Source organism: Parus major, chromosome 1A (genome assembly GCF_001522545.3).
Source record: "Parus major isolate Abel chromosome 1A, Parus_major1.1, whole genome shotgun sequence".
Classification (NCBI taxonomy): Eukaryota; Metazoa; Chordata; class Aves; order Passeriformes; family Paridae; genus Parus; species Parus major.
The window spans coordinates 14,441,902-14,462,392 of NC_031773.1; the positions used below are offsets into that span (position 1 = coordinate 14,441,902).

The window sequence follows — 20,491 nt, forward strand, 5'->3', positions numbered from 1 at the left end:
TACACCTCCCCTGGGCAAGTCAGGCACATCTGGAGAAATCAACTTCACAGTGTATTACAAGACCAGGAGCACTCCTCATAGGATGGAAAGACAGATGGCTAAGATGAAGCATGACGAGGATATAGAAAATCACAACAAGAAGGGAAACAAAAAACAAATAATCCTTGTCCTTCACAATATAAAATCTAAAGATCACCCAGTGAGATGATCAGGCAACATGTTTTAACAGAAAACAATTTCTGCAAGTGTGTGTATCTGAATGCTGGGGACTGTGATGAGGCACTGGGGAAAGCAGAAACTTCAGAGGGAATAAAGAAATTGAGACATGAGGAGAGGCATGGATAGTGGCAGTGGCTTGCCCCAGAGTGAATCAATGCCAGTCAGGGGAAACCTGTAGCCCCAAAAGCCCTTAAACATCTGCCTGCTGCGAGCTGAAACAGTGCAAGGAGGGAAGGATCAGTCTCTACTTGTCCTGTTTCTCATTCACTTTCCTTGGGATATGTTGCTAGGCAGAGCAAGAGTGTGGATGTTAGTTTGGACATCCCTTTGGCCACATAGCATTTAGCAGGTCTGAGAGGTGATGCTTATGACATTAAATAAACAGGGCACCACAGATATACATTCATACATACATATATATATAGTGCTGCCACATAGCACAGCAGTGTTAGCCCTGGACCTGGGGCAATTTTTGGCAGGTGCAGCAGCAGCCTGCTGAGCTGGCTGTCTTGCAGGGACAGATCTGGCCATACCAGGATGGACAAAGCACAGAGAACCATCCCAGCCCAGCCAGCCTCTGCCATTTAACCTGCACGGCAGGGAAGCATACCTGCCTTGCCTAATGAGCCTCTGTAAACATTAACAGGGTAGATCTCTAAATTACTTAAACATGCAAAGCAGTGGTTAAAATCATCCAGACTCTTTTCTGCTGTTTGTATGGCACTTGGGCTCATTGATCTCACACATCAATAAAAGGGACACTCAGGTTAATTGGAGGATATATCTTAATTACCTATATGCCTGGAACTGACCAGGCAGCCCAGCCAAGTCCCGGTGGCCTCCTAGCTCTAAAATGAGCCATGCCAGGAGATCTCCTTACACTGTTTACCTGCCTCTCCTCCAGCCTTGCTTCCTCTGAAACAGGAGGAAGTCAGTGTACTTTTTGACTAACAAACTCACCCTAAGAGGTTGTGCTGTATCTCACAGAAATTGTAAGTCACAGAGCAGGATACACCCAAAAAACATCTCCAGCAAGCACCAGCTTTTCCCAGAGGCTTGTTTTGTGCATATCATATTCAAGACCATGCTTTCATGAGACTGTTCCTGTCTGCAGAGATCAGTGTGAGGGAGCCCTGGGGCTCCTTGCCGCCCACGGCCACCATCCCGGCTGCTCCCACGGCTGCTCCCGGCCACCACCCTGGCTCTGCACCCACACGAGCTCTCAGCTGCACATCAAACAAGCTTTTCCTCCCAGAGACGAGAACTGGGTCTACCTTCCAGATTCCCTTTTCAGGAGGATTTTTCTCATGTGGGAAAAAAGCATCTCTGACTGGATTTCTTCTGATCAACCCCGGTGCAAGGGACAGAGTAATCCTGGTGTCCATCTGGCCACCTTCTCCCTGGCTCTACCTGGTCCCTCCCAGACCATTAAAACGAAGGTCTATGATTTTATGCCACAAGAGAGGTGGAGATTCCAGCATGTGGTGAACATCTTTAACACACAAATGCCCAAGAGAAGAGTGAGAATGGTGTAAAATCAAATCGCAGTTCAAGAGACAGCAAAGCAGCTCCTTTCCTCATTGCACTGCACAAATCTGGCTTCAGGGAAGCAGTCACCACACTTAAAACCAAAACACTGAATAATTGCAGGCTGCTTAGCCCAGCAGTGCCCGTTGTGCAAAGTCCTCCCTAGAGGTTTACATGCAAATGAGTGATCGGAGCAATTTTAGTCAATTTTAATAATAGGGACAGCAGAAAGGGAACCCCAGGTACAAGCACACAAGTTTAGTCTAAGCAGCTGCCCTGCAATAATGTGGTTGTCCTTGTCCAGAGCCTCTGGGCAGCTAGGTGTTGGTCACACACAGATTTTTCCTCTGACTGTGGCTGACAGGGACTTCATGGGCCTCTCCAATGGCTCCGAAGAGTGGCAAGCCAAAGGGAGATAATGATTTAACGACCATGACAGCCCATTTCCCAACTCTGAGAATTTTTATACAAACCATTGCAGGAACCTGACTCTTGTGAGTCACCCTGTTTAGTTTGACTCCTCTCCTCTGCTCCTCAAGGAACACAAGCCAGCACAGGCCAAATCCTACCCAGTTGATACTGGTTCATGAAATCAATTACAGTAAGCTGCTTCTCAGATTGCAGGGCCCTTCCTCGTGTGCAGCCAACACGCCGGTGAAGGAACGCATGTGGATACTTCCTCCAAACGCCACTCGTCTCCATCTTGGTTTTTTTCCCCACTCTCTCACAAGTTTTCTCAACTCATGGATTTCCAGACCCATGGTTTGAAGGAAAAAAAGCAGGAGGGAAAAGGAGAACAAGTGTGGATAAAACTCAAGGTAACCTGAAATCCCAGCAGCCTCCCCAGAACCACTTCTCTCCAACTGGTTGTGCTGCACACATCTTTGCTAAGATAGAGGCCTTTTTTTTTTTCTTTTCTTTTTTGGTAGTGTAACCAGAGTTACCAGAAAAATCCTCTGAAGCCAGAAAAGTTTCCTAAAGTGTGAGAGAGGCCAGAGACCAACCCTTTATATTCCCCCTCTTTGTTTGGATCAGGAATTTGCAATCCAAATCCCAGCCACACCAGAGCAGGCAATGAGCCTAGCTGCTGAAAAAGCATCTTAGAGAGCTCATGAGGCTGTGTGCCAAGGGGCTGCTGTGAGACATGCTGAACTGAGTTAGAAAAAAACCTGTATGTATATAATACCATTAAGATAGCAAATAAAAAACCTGTCCTGCAGTGCAAAGGAATGTGAGTTACTGAGTGCTCCCCTATAGCTGCAAAGAGTCCTTGAAATATTAACAGGGTTATCAGCATTCACTTATCAGTTACAGTAGTGCCTAGATAATTCAAAGCACTAAGCCAGAGCTCATAAATATGTACACATCTCAATACAAAACTCTTATTATCAGAGAATCTCTTCCATTTTTAAACTGAAATTGTTAATTTTTTAAATTAACAAACATAGAAAGGCAGCAATCTACAGGAAAAATATATTCAGTTTATTTTTGCATCCATTTATTACTGTTTTTTCATGTGCTCTGTGTGTTTTCAGGACAGGTATTTAATTTTAAACATGTTTATTGAGGTTTTGATGTTAGTAGAATGCAGGTGAATTTTGTATCACAACATCTGTGGTAGGTTCAAGCCGTAGAATTTCTAGGTGGCAGAAATTTACACAAATGAAAGTTGGGAGCTTTGTACCCACAGAAGAAAGTGGTGAGCGCTGACACTTGCCTACATGGGTTAGGTACTGAGTATTGCTCACAGAGCACTGGAACAAATCCACTTGATATGAGTCCATGTGGTCACACAGGCCTGAGGAAGGGACAGTACATCATTTTCATAGCTTAAAAGGACTTTCTAGAAACTTTTAACCTTCCAGAGGGACGTAAAGCAAGCATGGGCAAAAGTATATAAAATCCCCTTCAAGAAAAAGCAGCAGAGATACCACCAAGCCAAGGGCAGAGCATAAACCCACCTAATTACTGCCTCCTTTATTAACACCATTCCTGTGTCTGTCCAACCATGCACTGAACTGCTCCAGCATAAGGCAACAGAAATCCTACTCAAACGTGGTGCATGGAAACAGCCCAGCACAGGGTCATACAGATGATGGGAAACAAAGGGCTGTAACAGCCAGAACCAAGGCTGATGCATCCTTGCTGCAACTTGCATCCTGTGACATTTGTGAATAATTCCAGCCCCATTCATGTATCTGTTGAACCACATTACCTTGTGGATTCCTCAGCTTCTTTTGATACCAAGTTTAGGAGAAGACAGCAATGCTGTTACCAGCACACAACAAATTACACAAGCTCAGGCAGTTCAAAGGGCTAATTCCTCTCACAATTTTATTAATATGTATGTTTAGTTTCTGCAGCAAAAAGAGAACAGGAAATAATTTTTCCACTGGCAAGTTCAATTTTCTATTTAAGGAAGGTTCTCAAGGAAATGTGTTGCATAAACATAATATTACTTCAAGCTGTGAAGCTTATCAATTTATCAAGCTTTATCTTAAACCCAGCTGCACTTCTTTGGATCTCTTTATAGAGAGGTTATCCCAGAAATTTGCTTCTCTGAAGTTGCCTTCTAATATTCCACCTTAAATTTATTACGTTCACTCACACATTTTTTTCTTTAAACTGCCCCACTTCTGTACTTCAGGGATGTAGGTAGCAGTCACAGTCTTCTTTTATTTTGCAGTAAGAAGGATGCAATATTCTACCATAAAGGACACCTCCGGTAAAACAAATTCTCTGTTCCCCAACTTTTCCTCTTTACAATATACATTAACTTTCCTTGACTAGCAACAGTCAGAATTGGAGAGAGATGAGATATTTGCAGTGCCTTGTACAACAGCATGTAATACTTAATTTTATATTATAAGCCCATCTCACTTACTAAGCCCCTATGGTGGAAATCCCATGCACCACTGCATTTTTTCTGGTGGTCTGATGCTTCCACATATCCAAAACAACTTAAATACACAGACAGTGGGCAGGCAAGAAAATTAAGTCACCCAAACAGTGTAATTTCAGAAAATTGAGTAATTTTCTGTCCCAGTATTTGACAAGCACCTTAAGTACTATGTAAGTTGATGGAGGGCCCATCTCCAAAGAGAGGGCATTATGACCTTGGCATATCACACCCAGGTAACAATATATTAATTTCTTCAGAGAAGCAGCAGCATTTCCTCCAAATAAGCAGCAACACATGATCGAACCAAAGGAAATGCAAGAGGTGTCGAAATGCCATCACATGGAAGCTAACCTGTTCCAAGAGATTCTGTGACTCATAAACTATCATAGAGAAAATTAAATGCTACGAAATACCTAAGAACAGAAACAGAAAATAAAATAATCAAGATGTCTAATAAGGAACAGAAACAGTGGTGGTTTCTAAGTGTTGGATTATTAACTACTGTGCTTTCCAAAAGGGATTATATTACCCTGAAGTTCTAATGGGTCAGCTTCTCATTTGCTAGAGGAGCAGCTCTCAGGTGCAAGTTCAATATCCCACTCCATGACCTGACCATCTCCTACACCCATGGGCCCCTCCCAGTGCATCATGAGGATGGAACTGGGGTTCAACAGTAAAAACCCATCCCCAGGACAGACCAACAGCTAATTGACTTCTGACTGACACAAGTGGGATGCAGGAAGGGATGACACAGGTCACAAAACTAGTCAGAGCCTTGGTTTTGTTAATCATGGTAGAATAAAAGGGAGAAGTATGGCAAAAAGAAAAAAAAGCACTGGAAATGCAAATACATGGCTGTGAAATCACCAGACTGAGCTCTCTGTTGAGTGCATGGACAGATTCAGTGACCCTCAGGGAATCTTACCAGCTGAATGAGCCAAGAATACGCCTTGCTGGGTATTAGGCAATGTCATGTAATATGACTACAGCAGTAAACACAAAGGCTCTACAGTGCAAAGAACAACACTGGGAATTTCACAACTGCTGAAATCTCAGCCTGATTTCTCTAAAATTCAGTTTCATCACAGGAACAAAATTTAATTATGGTTTTCTTATCATTAGTCATTTATATAATTCATTGAAATACCTGAAAACACACAACATCCAAATTTTATGCAGCACTAAGCCATCCTATATGACCAGTACTGTATGTGTAGAGTGTGAGTAAAGTTGTTTGCCCCATGGGATGCTTTCCAGTCTGAGAAAGCTTTCAAACTGGCCATCAAAACTTGTCACTTTACTTTCCCTTTAGGCCTTGAAAAGAGCAATGGAATCTTTTAACAGCTACAGACTGATCAAAGAGATTCAGAGCAAAAACCCAGGGAGTCACTGACACAACCTCAGAGCAGGAGAAACCCTCCTGGAGGACTTGCCCCAGGGGAAAAAAAGGGATGGATACTTAACTGCCAGAAGTGGTGTGAAGAATTTTATCTGATCATCTCAGCATCTCAGCTTCAGCCCAGTCTGATGCAGGTTGGCTGAGATAAAGGAGTGAATCAGTCATCTCAGCTTAAGAAATCCTCACCACTTGGCAAAGGCCGTATTTTAAGAGCAGATCATACAAAAGTTCGTAAAACTCAGTCATACAAAACAAGCATGTTCACTGCACAGAACAGAAAAAATGTCCTTGTCTCTCAGTTCTCACCTGAGTTTATTGCCATTAATCAGTCATGTCCATCAATGCTGTTAGCAGTAAATAAGAATTTCTTAGTTTAAAGCCTCTTAAAGCTGCATAAAGTGCCAGACACTGTTATTGGCTGAGCCATAGGGTAGCTGAGGCACAAAAGTGCAAGTCAATAAAGGCAACTGCACCTTTTCACAAGAGATAGGAAAAAAATAGTCAACATCAATACCCAGACTGGCCCACACACGTGTTGCTCCCACAGACTGCAAAGACAGCAAGCACTGGCACTCAGTGTGCAGCATGCCCTGCAACCTGGAACTGCACACAGATATGCCATGACTGCTTGTGTTGGTGACCTCTGTGGGACTGCCAACACCTTATGCTGTGGCTCCTAGGGCACTGCACAAGGAGAAGGTAAAGGATTGTGCCTGCAAAGCCTCTGGAAGCTGCAACCAGCAGCTGTGACCGCTGAAGTCTCAACCCCAGAACTGCCAGTGGAAGTGCACGGGCTGCATGGGCAATGCACTGCTTCACCAGGCACATCTCAAGGGACATCCCAGGAAGGGATGGACCCTGCCCCTCGCCCTGCACCAGCATACCCACCCAAGTGACAGCACAGGGGTCAGAAGAGGGTGCAGAGTGGATGAGAAATCTGCCCTGCCTCCCCAAATGCAAGAGGGAAGGCGGTGACAAAGGAGGCTGCCACACCATCAGCAAGCCCTGTGCCTGGTGGGCAGCTGCCAGCCAGCTCCCAGTGCCTGCTGCAGACACCGTGGGCCCAGGACATCCCCAGCACTGCTGTGTTATCTCACAGGGCAGTCACTCAGCCAATGCCTGCTGGTTATCCTCATTACTTACAGCAGGTATTACAAAAGCAGCCCAACAAGGTCTCTGCTCCACATGGCCCTGTACAAACTTGCAGCAAGCAAACTCCAGAGATGCAACACCTTGCTGCACAACAGAATAGGGCAAACAGATCCAGTGAGTGCAAAGGGAGAAAGGAGAAAATACGGAGGAATGAAAGAGGAACACCAGCATATACTGTGTAACAAGCTTTCAGCATCTACCAGGTCCCAGAATACAGTCAGGGTTCCTACTCTGCATAACCAGTGCAAACAACCAGTGCCTGCTGTCAGCAGCTTTGTCTACAAACCCAGGTGTCAGACTGCCAAACTCAATGCAGAATAATGTAAGTAGGACCTAAAAATTAATCTGTCTTAAATATTGATAAAAAAACCTCAAAGAAATGTACACACATTACTCCAACTTGTACCAAATCCTTTTGCAAACACCCTGCAAAACTAACCAGAAGGCACCAGCAGGTTCATGAGCTTGAGAAACTGAAGTTAAGATGGGATTTAAACTAGCAGGCAATTATCTGCCAGATGGAGAGCTCATCGTGCAGAGCATACATCACTAAATTACACTGTGTCAGTAAGAGGAGGCCAACATCAGAAATACACCCCGTGAGAAGGGAAACTGAGTCAGCCAACAGGATAGTTCAACCCAATTGTTGCTGCCAAGAGACCTTTACCACATGTGTAGGGCAGCGTTGGCTGTCTACAGCATCAGCGAGCACACTGCAGGAAAAGCCACTGCATCCAAGTGACAAGCAGCAACACGTCGATAATTACTAGCAAGTCTATCATCATGGCAAACTGCAGTGAGAAAGATGATTAAACAGTAGGTGAAGATGGGTTGGGTATTTAGCAGCTGAATACTTAGCAGCCTAATTTAAGTCTGAGCCCATGAATTCTTCCATAACCGACCCTTTAGCCCATCTGGGGGCCGCTCCACATAAAATCAGAATACAGTTACAAATAGTTAAAGCCAGGAGGCAAACAAATCATCTCTGACTAACAGGAAAATACTCCATGGAAATTCCCAGAGTTCTTGTTTATTTTACCATTAAGTTCCCAGGTGAGAAGAATTCAGTTCCTGGTTACAACCAGAAGTGACCCAGTCCTGACATGGCCTGAATGTCTCATGATCCCACTTTTGTTACGGCCTAAACAGCATCCAGTGGCTGAGGGTAAAAGCCAGACTGCCCACACTGCTGCTGAAGCAGAGGTGCCCATGCACATGAGCCAGAAAGCTGCCTCTCCTGCACCCTCCACAAGTGAGTGTGATCCTGTGGCTTATGGCACTTACCAAGGAGATGGGAAATGTGAGTCCCACAACAGCTTCTGAACCTTCTTCGGCTCCTCTTTAATGTATAGCACAGTGAGAGCTCTTAGATCAAGGGCTGGAGCCCAGCCCATCTCTGGCCTCGCTGAGTGTCCTGATCGCTATGCTGAGTGAAGTGCCCAAGCTGTAGTGGGATGGTATTTCAAGTAGTGCCACTTTATAGGACACTTAACTTCTTAAAACAGAATAGGGCTGCAGGGAACAGGCACCTACAAGTGAAATGCTGTAGCACTTGCTGGTTAGATCCAAGTACTCTTGCTAGACCTAAGGTGAAAGGTGCCAAATGTCTCTCCCTAGTCACACCGAGTGGTGCCCGCAGTGTCTGGAGGTTGCTGAAACAAGAAATGCACTGGTATGGGACAGCTTTTACATGACTTAAACTAAATGCACACAGCCAAATTAATTTTAAAACTAAAAATCACAGCTTGGATGTTCCAGGGTCTCCTTTAGAAACACAGCCAGCACGAACACCACTGCAAGCACACAAATAAATGAGGCTGAGCCAGTTCCTGGAAAGTTCAAAAGTGCTATGACAGGAATTCAAAGCAATAAGCTCAGTGTCTTGCTAATATCAGTTTTGAATAGGATCAAGGAGTCTGATCTGTGGCCAGTGAAAGGAAAGAGCCAACCCAACCAATCCAGCAGATCTTTGTGCCCATGATGTGTGCTCTGGTGCCATGGCAGCTACAGAGATACACCTTGACTATATTGGCTTCCAAACCTAACAGCCCCTTGGGATTTGACAGACTGCTAGGTGCTGGCCATCACACCTTGGAAACTCAAATCTAATAACATAGTCCTTGCTTTGCCCCTTTTGGTGGGGTCCAGAAACTTTCTTCCTGAAACTGGGCCTAGCCCAAAGACTCCACGGCAGGCAGGAGATGTCATGTTGACAGCAGTTGTTAATGAGGGATTTTTCTTTTGCCTCCTTGAAAAAGCACTGAAATATTTTGACCATATGTGTCATTTCCAAAAGTGCTGGGGACCTGATGGAATGTAGCATCTATCACGTGTCAGGCAATGGTGTTGAAAACAGACTACTTTCCTTTGTATGTGATAAACATAACATGTCGACGATTATCAGGCGGTCCCCTGAGGATTTATTACAGGTTTGCTGTTCCATTATTTGCTTCTTTTGTGCTTGGCAAGGGTAAACACTGGAATAAATATGAAGGTGGTTACAGCTTAGCAGCATTAACGACTTGTTGAAACAAAGTCCAACAGTTTTCCTTTCTCTCCAGCAAATCCTACTTTTCTGTTTGAGTGCTTTTCTTCAAGTGCGAAGATCATCTTTCTGAAGTATTTTAAAATTTTCTTTCTTTGTTGAATGCCAAATCCCCATAAAAGTGTACTTTCCCCCTTCATTCATTCAAACCCTTGACAATATCTAAAGTATATCCCAACATTATTCATGGCAAAACATTTTCCTCTTTGCAAATTACAGCCTCCCCCATCTTTTCTATCTAGTCTGCTAAGCCTGTTACTACAGGTAGTTTGCTGTAACAGAAATAAGTACAATCATCATTCCAAAAGAAAACAAACCCTTCCTTTCTGGCACACACATTCAGGGTGGGTTCATCCCACTGAACTTTAGCCACCTAACAAAAATGCAATCAGCCCAAGTCAGTCATTTATGTTTCCTCTTTAATCAGTAAGGTGAGATGGACATTGCCACTCAACAGCCCTCCTGCTTATCAACCAGTCATGGCTGCAATCTGCAGTTGAGGCATTTGAAGAGATATAGAGGATGGTACCAGATAGAGATCTGACCATAAAAGCTGTACCTTTGATAGTGCTGTTTTTAATCCAACAAGATCAACACATTGCAATTCATTCTCAAGCAGTCTTAAGAACTATACAAAACAAAAACAACAACAACAACAAAAAATTAGGCAAATCTCAACAGATTTCAAAATTTTTTATAAAGATTACATCCTTCCCCTTTTGGAAAATTGTATTATTTCTATAAATAGCTCAGTGTTTTTCAGCACTGGAAAAAGAGTTCCATTGCAGGGGGAATAATAATACTGTCACTTGTCACAGAAATACAAAGTGGCAAAACTGAATTTAATTAGAACTCAGATGTTCTTTGTTTCAAGTGGACAACCACTGTGAATAAATCTTTGAAGAACTGAACTCCTTGTCTACTTGTTCTGTACTTTGATTTATGCAACTTTTGTCCAATTAGTCTTAAAAAAGGAGCTGGCAACAAAAAAGCCTATCGTTCAGAAAACACAGTACTACCAGGTTTGTTTCTTGAATAACAAAGTCGATGTCAGAGTCATTAGGAATATTATAATGTCTAAAAACATCATAATTCCCACTGAAACCAGGACAGAAAAACTGTAACACTGAAGATTGCCAAAGACTGTCATTAGATCTGATCTGAGTATCTTCAACTCTTCTCTTCAACCCTCCTACATTTCCTAAATACTTTCCATAGATATTTTTGGAAATGCAAGTCAGTAGGCCAAAGGAAGCCAAAAGAGAGTTGCCCAAACCCTGTAACTTAGGCAATACTGAGGTAAGCAGGTAAGTTGTGTTGTTATCTCAAGTGCTCAGACACAGAGAGCTTGTCCTCACCAACTGACTCTCAAAACCCTGAGGGCTTAGGAAAGAGAGGGTGAAGGAATGGAGAGCATAGATCTTGTGTCTTAACATTTGATCCTTCCCTTACTCATCCTCCATGTATGAGCATTACTGCTAGGGTTGCCTACACTGCTAAATATTGAAAAGGTTTAAAGAGGTTTCTGCTTCACATTTAGTTGTTTCCTTCTCCAGCTTTCAGAGCAGTCATGTTCCTGGGGTCTTCGTATCAGTCTCACCTGACCCACAAGGGAACTGAGGGACCCAGTGAAACTGCAAGTCGAACCTGTGCCCAACAATTGCTGTACCCAACATAACCAGATGGATGTGAGCTCAGCTATCCCAATGTATGCAGCAGCTACACGTTTGGCTGAACTGGAATAACCATCATAGGTGTGGCATGCTGTCACATGCCCCTTGACCCACGAATTCTGAGCACCCAGCCAGCCCAAAGACTGGAGACAACTTGTCAGGAGCAGGGGTGTCTGACAGACCTGCTGCACATTCTGAGGAGGAGGAGGCAGACCACAAATGCAACACCTCAAACCCTCCGTGAAGATGCTGGGCGATACCAGGATGCCAAGATGCTCTGATCAAGATTCTCTGACCAGACTGGTTGAAATGTGAGGATGTCTGGCTTCCTATCCAAGTGTCTGCTAAGGGTCTCTCAATCACCCTACAGAAGAGCAGTGAGCACACTACCTACTTCACCTAATGTTGTACTTTAAAACCTCACATTATGTTCCTCAGCCATGGGAAGTCTGAGAAAATTTATTTAGTTCCAAGACAAGAGTCAGCAATGGATGGGAGTTCCAAGGTATTAAGTATATGCACTGAAGGAAAATGGACCATTCAGTGAGCAGATGTAAAATGATAGGCTTTATCAGCAGCCAAACACTTCCTCAGGTAACGCTTGGGATGTTGGAGATAATGAAGTATAAAATCCCACTGCTTCACATCACCTACTTTCCCCACCACTACCTCTACTGCAAGTTTACTATCATGCTAACATCGACACTTAGAAAACTGTTCCTGTATTCTAAACAAAGAGTCCTCTTGCCATTACTTGGACAACAATTCAGTGTTTATTCTGTATTTTGCAGTTTGCAGCAGGTTCTGCAATCCCAGCCTAAAACAATTCTGAAATGCCTAACCAGAAAAACATAAGAGAGGATTCTTCTGAACTCATGAGTGCAAGTCAGAAGGAAGAATACTTCAGTGATGTCTGAGATGGAAGGAAATCACAAGAGAATACACCAAGGAAAACAATTCTTTAATATACCCTGAGGCTTAAAAAGTAATCAAAAAATATAAACCAATTACTAATCCAATTTTTAAAAATGCTTATGACAACTATCTCCTCATTTGCAAACAATGTGAAAATGAGAGGAAAAAAATTTTCAAGGTAATCCCACCACCAATCTTCTCTACATTTAATTTCTTTCCCATAAGGAATAATCAAGTAAAGCTTATAAGATCCTTCTCAATGTCGTATCTCCATTCTCATTCTTCTTACACTTTCTCCTTGTTACCTTAGCTTCTCTCTTTCCCAGAAATTGCCAAACAAAGAATCAAAATTTTATTTATTGAAGACAGAAGATACCTTTTATCTCAGTAAAAAGTTATTTTGTCAGTCAGACTCCCGCTAAATAATTTCCCCTCATTGCCATAGATGTTTTCCTGTCTTTTGAGACAAAAACACACCACTCCTGTGAAATCCAGGCATGAAGTGGAAGGAAGCCTGTAGGGAAGCAACAAGGCAACCACAGCTTTTTGTCAGCTGGAACACATCATACAGCTGAAAATGGAGAGTCACAGAGCAGGCTGGAGGGACACATATGTACAATGCATCTTGCTGTAGCATTAATTAGAATATGGAACCTATATGGATAGAATAAAGGATACAGGTAGCCACAGCAGATCCAGCAACTACTCTAACTTTCATTTATGGTAACTGTTCTTGATTTGTTTTTTAGGAAAATTAATGTAAATGTCCAAAGACACCACTACTAGCTATTAACAATTATCTTTCGGTCCCACCAAACACACCACACAACGACTGGGGATACAATCCTGCAGCCTGTGGTATCATGCCATCTTTCTAAATGGGTCCCTCACCACTGCCTCCCGAGCCTCGGCAGCGCTCTGCAGTGGGATGCATGAGGGAACAGCAAGAGCCCAAGGTCCCTGGGACACCAGCATGCACAAGCCTTGCAGCCACAACAGGCTCCTCTCCTGCTCCAAGGGGAGAACTCTCCACCCATCCATTCCCATCATCTCCCAGTTGTGTAGCTCACAGGGATCCCTACACCAGCTGCCTGTAGGAATGTTTCCCTGGAAGGGAGAGCAGTTTGGGTGCTAGGTGTCCCTTGCTGTCCCTGGAAGCACATCCTTGGTGGAAACCAGCAGCAGCTCCCTGTGGACCAGCCCCCAGAGCTCACGAGGCCCCACCTGGCCTGCTGCCCAAAGGTGGGGACATGAGGCTGGGCTGCACCCTGGCACTGCCCCGGTGTCCAGCACACAGCCTGACAGGCCATGCCATGCTCATCCTCTGTGCCCAGAGGTGTCCCTGTACACATAAGGATACCTTTTCCATAGAATTTCCTGTTTTCCTTTAATCTCAAATCTTGTCACACACAAGTAACCCCCTGTACTTTGTATCTCAGGCACAGCTGTGGCCTCACCTTTCTCAGAAGGTTGGCACCAAAGTATTGCACCATCTATATTTGTATGGAAAAGGCACAAACCTGGAAATTCAGGATCATTAGCAATAATGACTTTTAAATTACAATAATAATGAAGATTCTTTACCAAGCTCTAAGTAAAAATTCCCAAAGGTGATTGTAACACAAGCTCTATGTTAATTTCTATTCACTGATAGTCAGTAACCTCACTGAATGCCACTGGATATTTAAAGCTAAAGAAATGCAAAACACGATAATTGAGCTTGCACAAAATGCTCAAAAGTGCTCATTCCTCAAAAATGCTTGGGTGCCTATCCCTCACTGCCTGAGGTGCAACGCCTTCCCAGAATTGTATATTGTATGTTGCATAATATTTCACATTTATCTGGACCACTCAAAAGCTGTAGCATCCAGGCAGTTTGGGTTTTGTCCGCACTGCTGATTTAGGCTGGGTTCCCAGAGGAGTTTGCACACACATCTATTGTATCCCACCGAGCTGTCGTTGATGATAAGTGGGACTACTTGTGGCAACACAGCCAAGCAGGTGCCAGCAGTGTTTGCAATGTGATACCCAGGCAAACTTGTGTAACATTTATGCAAAGCTGATGCTCACACCAGCCTTTCCCCCCGTGCTGCCCCAGCAGGAACAGCAATATAATGTTTAGCAAGCAAGCGCAATGTGACTTCAGCAAGGTTTAACCCAATTTTTGACCAAATAAATCCCAGTTAAACACTATCAAGAACATCACTGTGGACAAAAAGTAATCATATTCAACCATACTTTCAATTTAAGCCATGCATTTATTAGTAACACTAAGAAATCACAGACTGATTGACTCTTAACCACCTGTTTTAGAAGATCACAGTAAAATCCTGCTCTTTCTGGAAAGTAGGGGCAGGATTTCAGCAGTCCAGATTCCACCCCAGTTGTTAAAAACAACACAATATGCAGACATGGGAATATAAAGCCAAAGCTCTGTCTTTCTGTAGGAGAATTTTGAAGGTACACTAAAAAAAGGAGAATGCACCCTTTTAAGGGACCCCTGGAGCACTTCTGGAACAGCTGCATGCAAAAGGAGCCCAGTTTGTTCACTCTGACGCTCTGTACAACAGGCACAGGCAGAGGGGCACCCAGAGACATTCACTTCAAAAGAGACAGACTTCAAAAGCTCCTTCCCAATCCAAAGCAAAATGCTAATATCCACACACCCACACTCCTCCCTCCTGCGCCTGGCTCGGCTCCTGGCTGGCTCTGGGGGCTAGCCCACAGGTACCCCAGCACCCAGGCAAGGGCAGAGCCTGCCCCAGCTGCTCACCACCCCACAGAGCTTCTGACAATGCTGACATGCAACTTCTGACAGCTTTATGAAGCCTATTAGCTCCATTTGCTTGGTCTTCATGATTCTTAAATTTTGTTTATAAGCGGAAGGCAAAAATTATCATGCTTATTTGAATAATCCCCAAGTCAAATGAAAGAGTGCTGCGTTTAGCCACGTATCAGTGTCTCAAAGTAACTCAGAGAAGTAGCAGGGCTCCTCGCTAGCACTGCACACATTCACATGCCTCTGCAGCACAGCACATCGCTAGATAGAAATAAGATTTTTATACTACCACTGTTATTTCCGACTCATACAGAGATCAAATTCCCCAAGTTCATAAAGAGTTCCAGTCCTTCCCTGACCTAACAGCAGCTGTGAGTAGCGGAGGACTTTGTGTTTGTCTGGGTTGAGAGGTTAATGGCTACTCCATAGACACATTTTTTTCGGTTAACTGGCAGTTCATTTTAGCAGATGATTTGCAGGTGTTATGCAATACTTAGAGATAACCCTGTGGAGTACTTCTGTCTGAGCTTCTTCTGTCTCTTTTCTTTTTTGAACTGCATCAGATAAATCAGAGAAATCCAACAGGTGAGACCTTCATGGACTAATCACACAACGACAAACTGCCCTTCCAACTTCCACACAGTAAACTTCTCCAAATAAATGTCAAATGTAGTTCAGTGTTTGATAAAATTATCTTAAAATCCTAGCCATAAAAAACTTTAACATTTCAAGTATCTCAAGACACGCAGCAGACAGTCCATTTTGATGAACATCACAGCACAGCTTCAAAGTTCACACCTTCACAAAACATGAAAATGATGCAGGAGTAATCAATTGCCTGCATAAGAAAACAGGTCTTCAGTCCTACCTGAGACTTCACCCACTTAAACCGTGTAAATCATACTGAGAAAGGAATCGTTCACATCAACTATTCTTCCGCACTGAACACACACTTCAGCTGGTCTAACAACTTTTCCAAGCTTTGTCCTCCGAGATGAGCGCTTATCTTTTGCTACCAGATAAAGAGCTACTGGTTCAAACAGACAGTGACCATGCAATCATCTGCACCTTAATCCAAATGTTTTTCTTTAAGGTCACAAGCCTTCTGTCTGTTTCTCCCGCTAGTTCTCACAGGACATGGAAACAACATTTACCATACTACATGAGCTGCACCCCAGCATTTTGGAAGAACCACGAGTGGCTTTTCAGGAGATACACTGCAGCAAAATCAGTCAGCTCAGTTAATGCCTCTTTCATTTTTCTAAAGCAAAAAGGATCTCAAACCTGCAAACAAGGAAAAGTGTGGCTCACTTTTCCGAGGCCTTGATGCACACTGCGAACATTTTTACAACAAAACAACTGCTGCTGGGATTTGATTAGTAATCTAACTGCTGCACAGTTTGATTACTATTTTTCTAATAAACTCCCCTAGTACTTTGGGCTTTTTTCTTTTTTACAAAAACAACACAAATCTTAGTATTAGTTTGCAGAGAAAGGCAGCAAGGAAAGTATTTGGCTAAACCTTTGAAAGTCAACAGAAATATGGGATCAGGTCCACAGTAAACTTTATAGAGTGGCACCTGCAGAGGAAATTACTCATTGGATGATTGATGTCACAATTAGAGGCATAAAAAGTAATTCCATGATAAACAAGCAACTGAGCAGAAAAAGAATAATATCCTAAGAGCCTGTTTGTGCTCAAATAAAGGTACATCTTGGACAATATGGAACAGTCTTCATACACACTGAGAGACACAAGTTCTCCAATGAAGTTAATGGCACGGTAAGTAAAGGTCCTCTCTTTTTCTCTCCCTCCCCATAACAGCCCTGGTTTGGGGGCTGCATTTGGCCAGTATCTGCCCCTAGTACCACTAAAGCAACTCCATTAGCTATGTTACACAGCTATCACACAGCCAGAACTCATTGCTTTCAGAGCTGCCATTTCCCACAGGAGTGCAGGTCAGAAATGCAAACACCAGCAGCACATCCATCTGGGCCACACCAGCTCTGGGCTGAGGTCTGAGGAACTACCAGCCAAACTTCTGTGTACACAGAAGAAAGTCAACTTGTTTTGTTGCTGAAAAAGCAAGAGATATCAAATCCCAACTTTGTTTTTTAGAGAAAAATGAAGAAAGAGGGGAGACAGCAATACAGATACACATGCATTCCCACATATATCGTTGCAAGTTACATCATTTACTATCTTCATGGAACCACATCAGAAAACCTTCTGCCAAGGTACCACCTCAGCTGAGGGAGTATGCTCCCTCCCATGCACACTCATATTTATTTATCCTTATGATCCACGTTTACTAAATAACTTCAAAGCACCACTTCAATCCACAGCACATAGGCTTGATACATTTTTGTGGTTCCTCTCCAAAAATTTCACAGATAAATTGCTGCTTCAGGAAACCAACAGCTACACTCTAAACTGCAAGTGTGTTATCTCTGCGCATGCCCCTGTACAGGTCTCACAAACAAAATCATGCACTCAAATACTTGCTTACCTGAGACTGACACTTTCATAAGGGCTTCCAGGGGTCTGTTGTTGTCCAGATCACGACTGAGTTTGAGTTCCCCAGTGGCAGAGTCCAAAAGGAGCAAGTTTAACTCATTGCCTTGGACAAAAGTATAGGCCAGGCTATCAGACACATCGGGATCATGAGCTGGGATCTTGCCAATCACGCCAGAGGGAAAGCTGTTGGACTTGTTGGTCACATAGTTATTGAAGAGGATCTGGAAGTCCTGCAGCACGGGTGGATTGTCGTTCTGGTCCAGGAGGCGGATGTGCACAGTTGCTCGGCTCACAAGAGGGGCTGAAGTGGCCTGCACCACAATAACATACTCTGTCCGGCTCTCATAATCCAGGTCCATCAGGGCTGTGAGGTCTCCATTGAGCAAGTCTAGTTGGAAGACCTCAGGGATGTTCCCCTCTACAATCTGATACATGATCTGTGCATTGGTCCCCTCGTCGGGATCGGCTGCACTGATTCGTGCCACAATAGAGCCCACGGGGCTGTTCTCCTCCACAAAGATATCAAATTCATCCTTCTCAAAGACAGGGGGGTTGTCATTAATGTCCAGCACAGTCACCTGGATGTCCACAGAGGCTTTCAGTGGTGGGCTGCCCCTGTCCACAGCAAAGGCCCGCAAGCTGTAGACAGCCACGTTCTCGCGGTCCAGCTTGCGCAGTGTGCGTATCACTCCAGAAGTGGGCTCAATGTAGAAGTCTCCATCTCCATCGTCACCACCTTGGAATGTGTAGAGGAGACGGCCATTGAGGCCTGAGTCACGGTCAGTGGCAGACAGCTGCAGAACGCTGGTGGAGAGTGGCACATCCTCAAAAACTGATCCCTGGTAGCGGTCACGCAGGAAGCGAGGTGCATTGTCATTGGCATCCAGGATGAGAATCTCAACATACGTCGTGTCTGATTTCTGGGGAATACCATTGTCATGGGCTGTAATGGCCAATGTGTAGGAGGCCTGGTCCTCATAGTCCAGCTCCATCAAGGTGGTGATGGTGCCTGTATCAGGGTCAATGCGGAACTGGGGGATATTATCGTCCAAAATATAAGTGATTCTCGCGTTCTCCCCCGTATCTTCATCAGTGGCACTGATGGTGACAATAGAGGTGCCAATGGGCTTGTCCTCACTGACGCTCACTGTGTAGTGGGAGCTCTGGAAGACTGGGCGGTGTGTGTTTGCATCTGTGACATTGATGAAGACCTGGACGGTGTCAAAGCGAGTGCCATCAGAGGCAGTGACTGTGAGCACATACTGTCTTTCTTGCTTGTAATCCAGGGGCAAGGCCAGTGTGATCAGCCCTCCTCCACTCTGACTGGTGATGGCAAAACGGTTCCTGGTGTTGCCACTGGTAATCTGGTAAGTCACAACGCTGTTAACGTCCCTGTCCACTGCTGTCAGGGTCAGGACACTGCTGCCCACAGCTGCATCCTCATTCAGTCTGAGGTGATACACCTTCTCTGTGAAGGTGGGGTTGTTGTCGTTCACATCCAGGACAGTGATGGACACGCTGGCTGAGGAGGTCATGACCGGCACACCATGGTCCCTGGCCTCTACCCCAAAGTGATAGTTTTCCACAGTCTCTCGGTCCAGCTCTGCAGCCACAGTGATCCACCCTGTGCTGTTGTTGATTTGAAAAGGGAATCCAGAGTCACCTGCTGCAGGGGCACTCCCAGTGGACGGTGCCATCTCTATGAGTTTGTACTCCAGGCGGGCATTCTCTCCAGAGTCAGCATCCACAGCCTGGATGTGCAGCACTGAGTAGCCCAGAGGAACATTCTCCAGCACCGTGGCCTGGAAAGGAGTGCTCACAAAGATGGGGGCATTGTCATTCACGTCTACAACCTGCACCGACACCATACCACTGGAGTTGATCAAAGGAGGTCTGCCCCCATCCTGGGCTTTGATCCGGAGCGTATACTCCCGAATAGTCTCATAATCCAGAGGGTTGATGAGGTCGATGGCGCCAGAGAAAGAGTGAATGTAGAACTGGCCTTTCAGGTTGCCACTCACAATGCTGTAGTGCACCTGGGCATTGCTGCCCCGGTCTCGATCTGTGGCCTGTACCTGCAGTATCTGGCTGTTCACCGGGGCATCCTCTGGCACCTGGACCAGGTAGCGCTTCTCACTGAACTGAGGGTAGTTGTCATTCTCATCCTCTACAGTGATGTGCACCATAGCCGTGGCACTGCGTGGTCCTGGATCCTTGCCCTGGTCATTGGCTTCCACCACCAGGTGATACTCAGAGACCTCCTCACGGTCCACCGAGGCTCGGGTCCTCACAACCCCGGAACGCGGGTCAATTTCAAAGACTCCATCACCAGCTCCTGGCTCCAGCAGGCGGTAAAGCATGTTGGCATTGGCTGGGGCATCACCATCAGTGGCACGGATGGTCAGCACCTCATAACCCACCTCCAGGTTCTCCCGGATGCTCTCCCGGTACTCGGGCTGCTCAAACACTGGCTCGTGGTCGTTGGTGTCACTCACAGTCACCGTCAGATAGGTGGTGGCCGAGCGGCGGCGTGGGGAACCGTGGTCGGAGGCGGTAACCTTCAGCACGTGGGTGTCCTTCGTCTCGCGGTCAAGGCTGCGGGCAGTGACCACACTGCCCGTCTCGGCGTCGATGGTGAAGTAGTCGTTGGAGCGCTCGTCGAAGAGCGCCTCCATGGAGTATGCCAGCCGGCCGGCTTCACCCTCGTCAGGGTCCTGGGCCCGCAGCACGATGACCGCCGTGCCGGCCGGTTCGTTCTCGGGGATGGAGACTTGGTAGCTGGGCAGCTGAAACTGCGGGGGGTTGTTGAGGCTCCGCGCCCGCCGCGCTCCTCGCCGCCCGCCGCCCTCCCTGCCCGGCGGC

General features: G+C 45.2%; 1 protein-coding gene across 7 annotated transcripts in view; it reads right to left on the bottom strand.

Moving 5' to 3' along the window:
• The window catches only part of CELSR1 (cadherin EGF LAG seven-pass G-type receptor 1), a 162,091-nt gene extending 141,629 nt beyond the window's left edge, over positions 1–20,462 (bottom strand). For 5 of the 7 annotated variants that reach the window (XM_015628135.2, XM_015628137.2, XM_015628134.2 and 2 more), the window contains exon 1: positions 17,622–20,402. In XM_015628135.2, the coding sequence (XP_015483621.1) occupies positions 17,622–20,304 (2,683 nt within the window). In that variant the 5' untranslated portion in view covers positions 20,305–20,402. Of the gene's footprint in view, positions 1–17,621 lie in introns of all 7 variants that reach the window. The other 2 variants (XM_015628139.3, XM_015628138.3) reach the window with 1 other exon arrangement.
• Between the last annotated feature and the right edge of the window lie 29 nt (positions 20,463–20,491).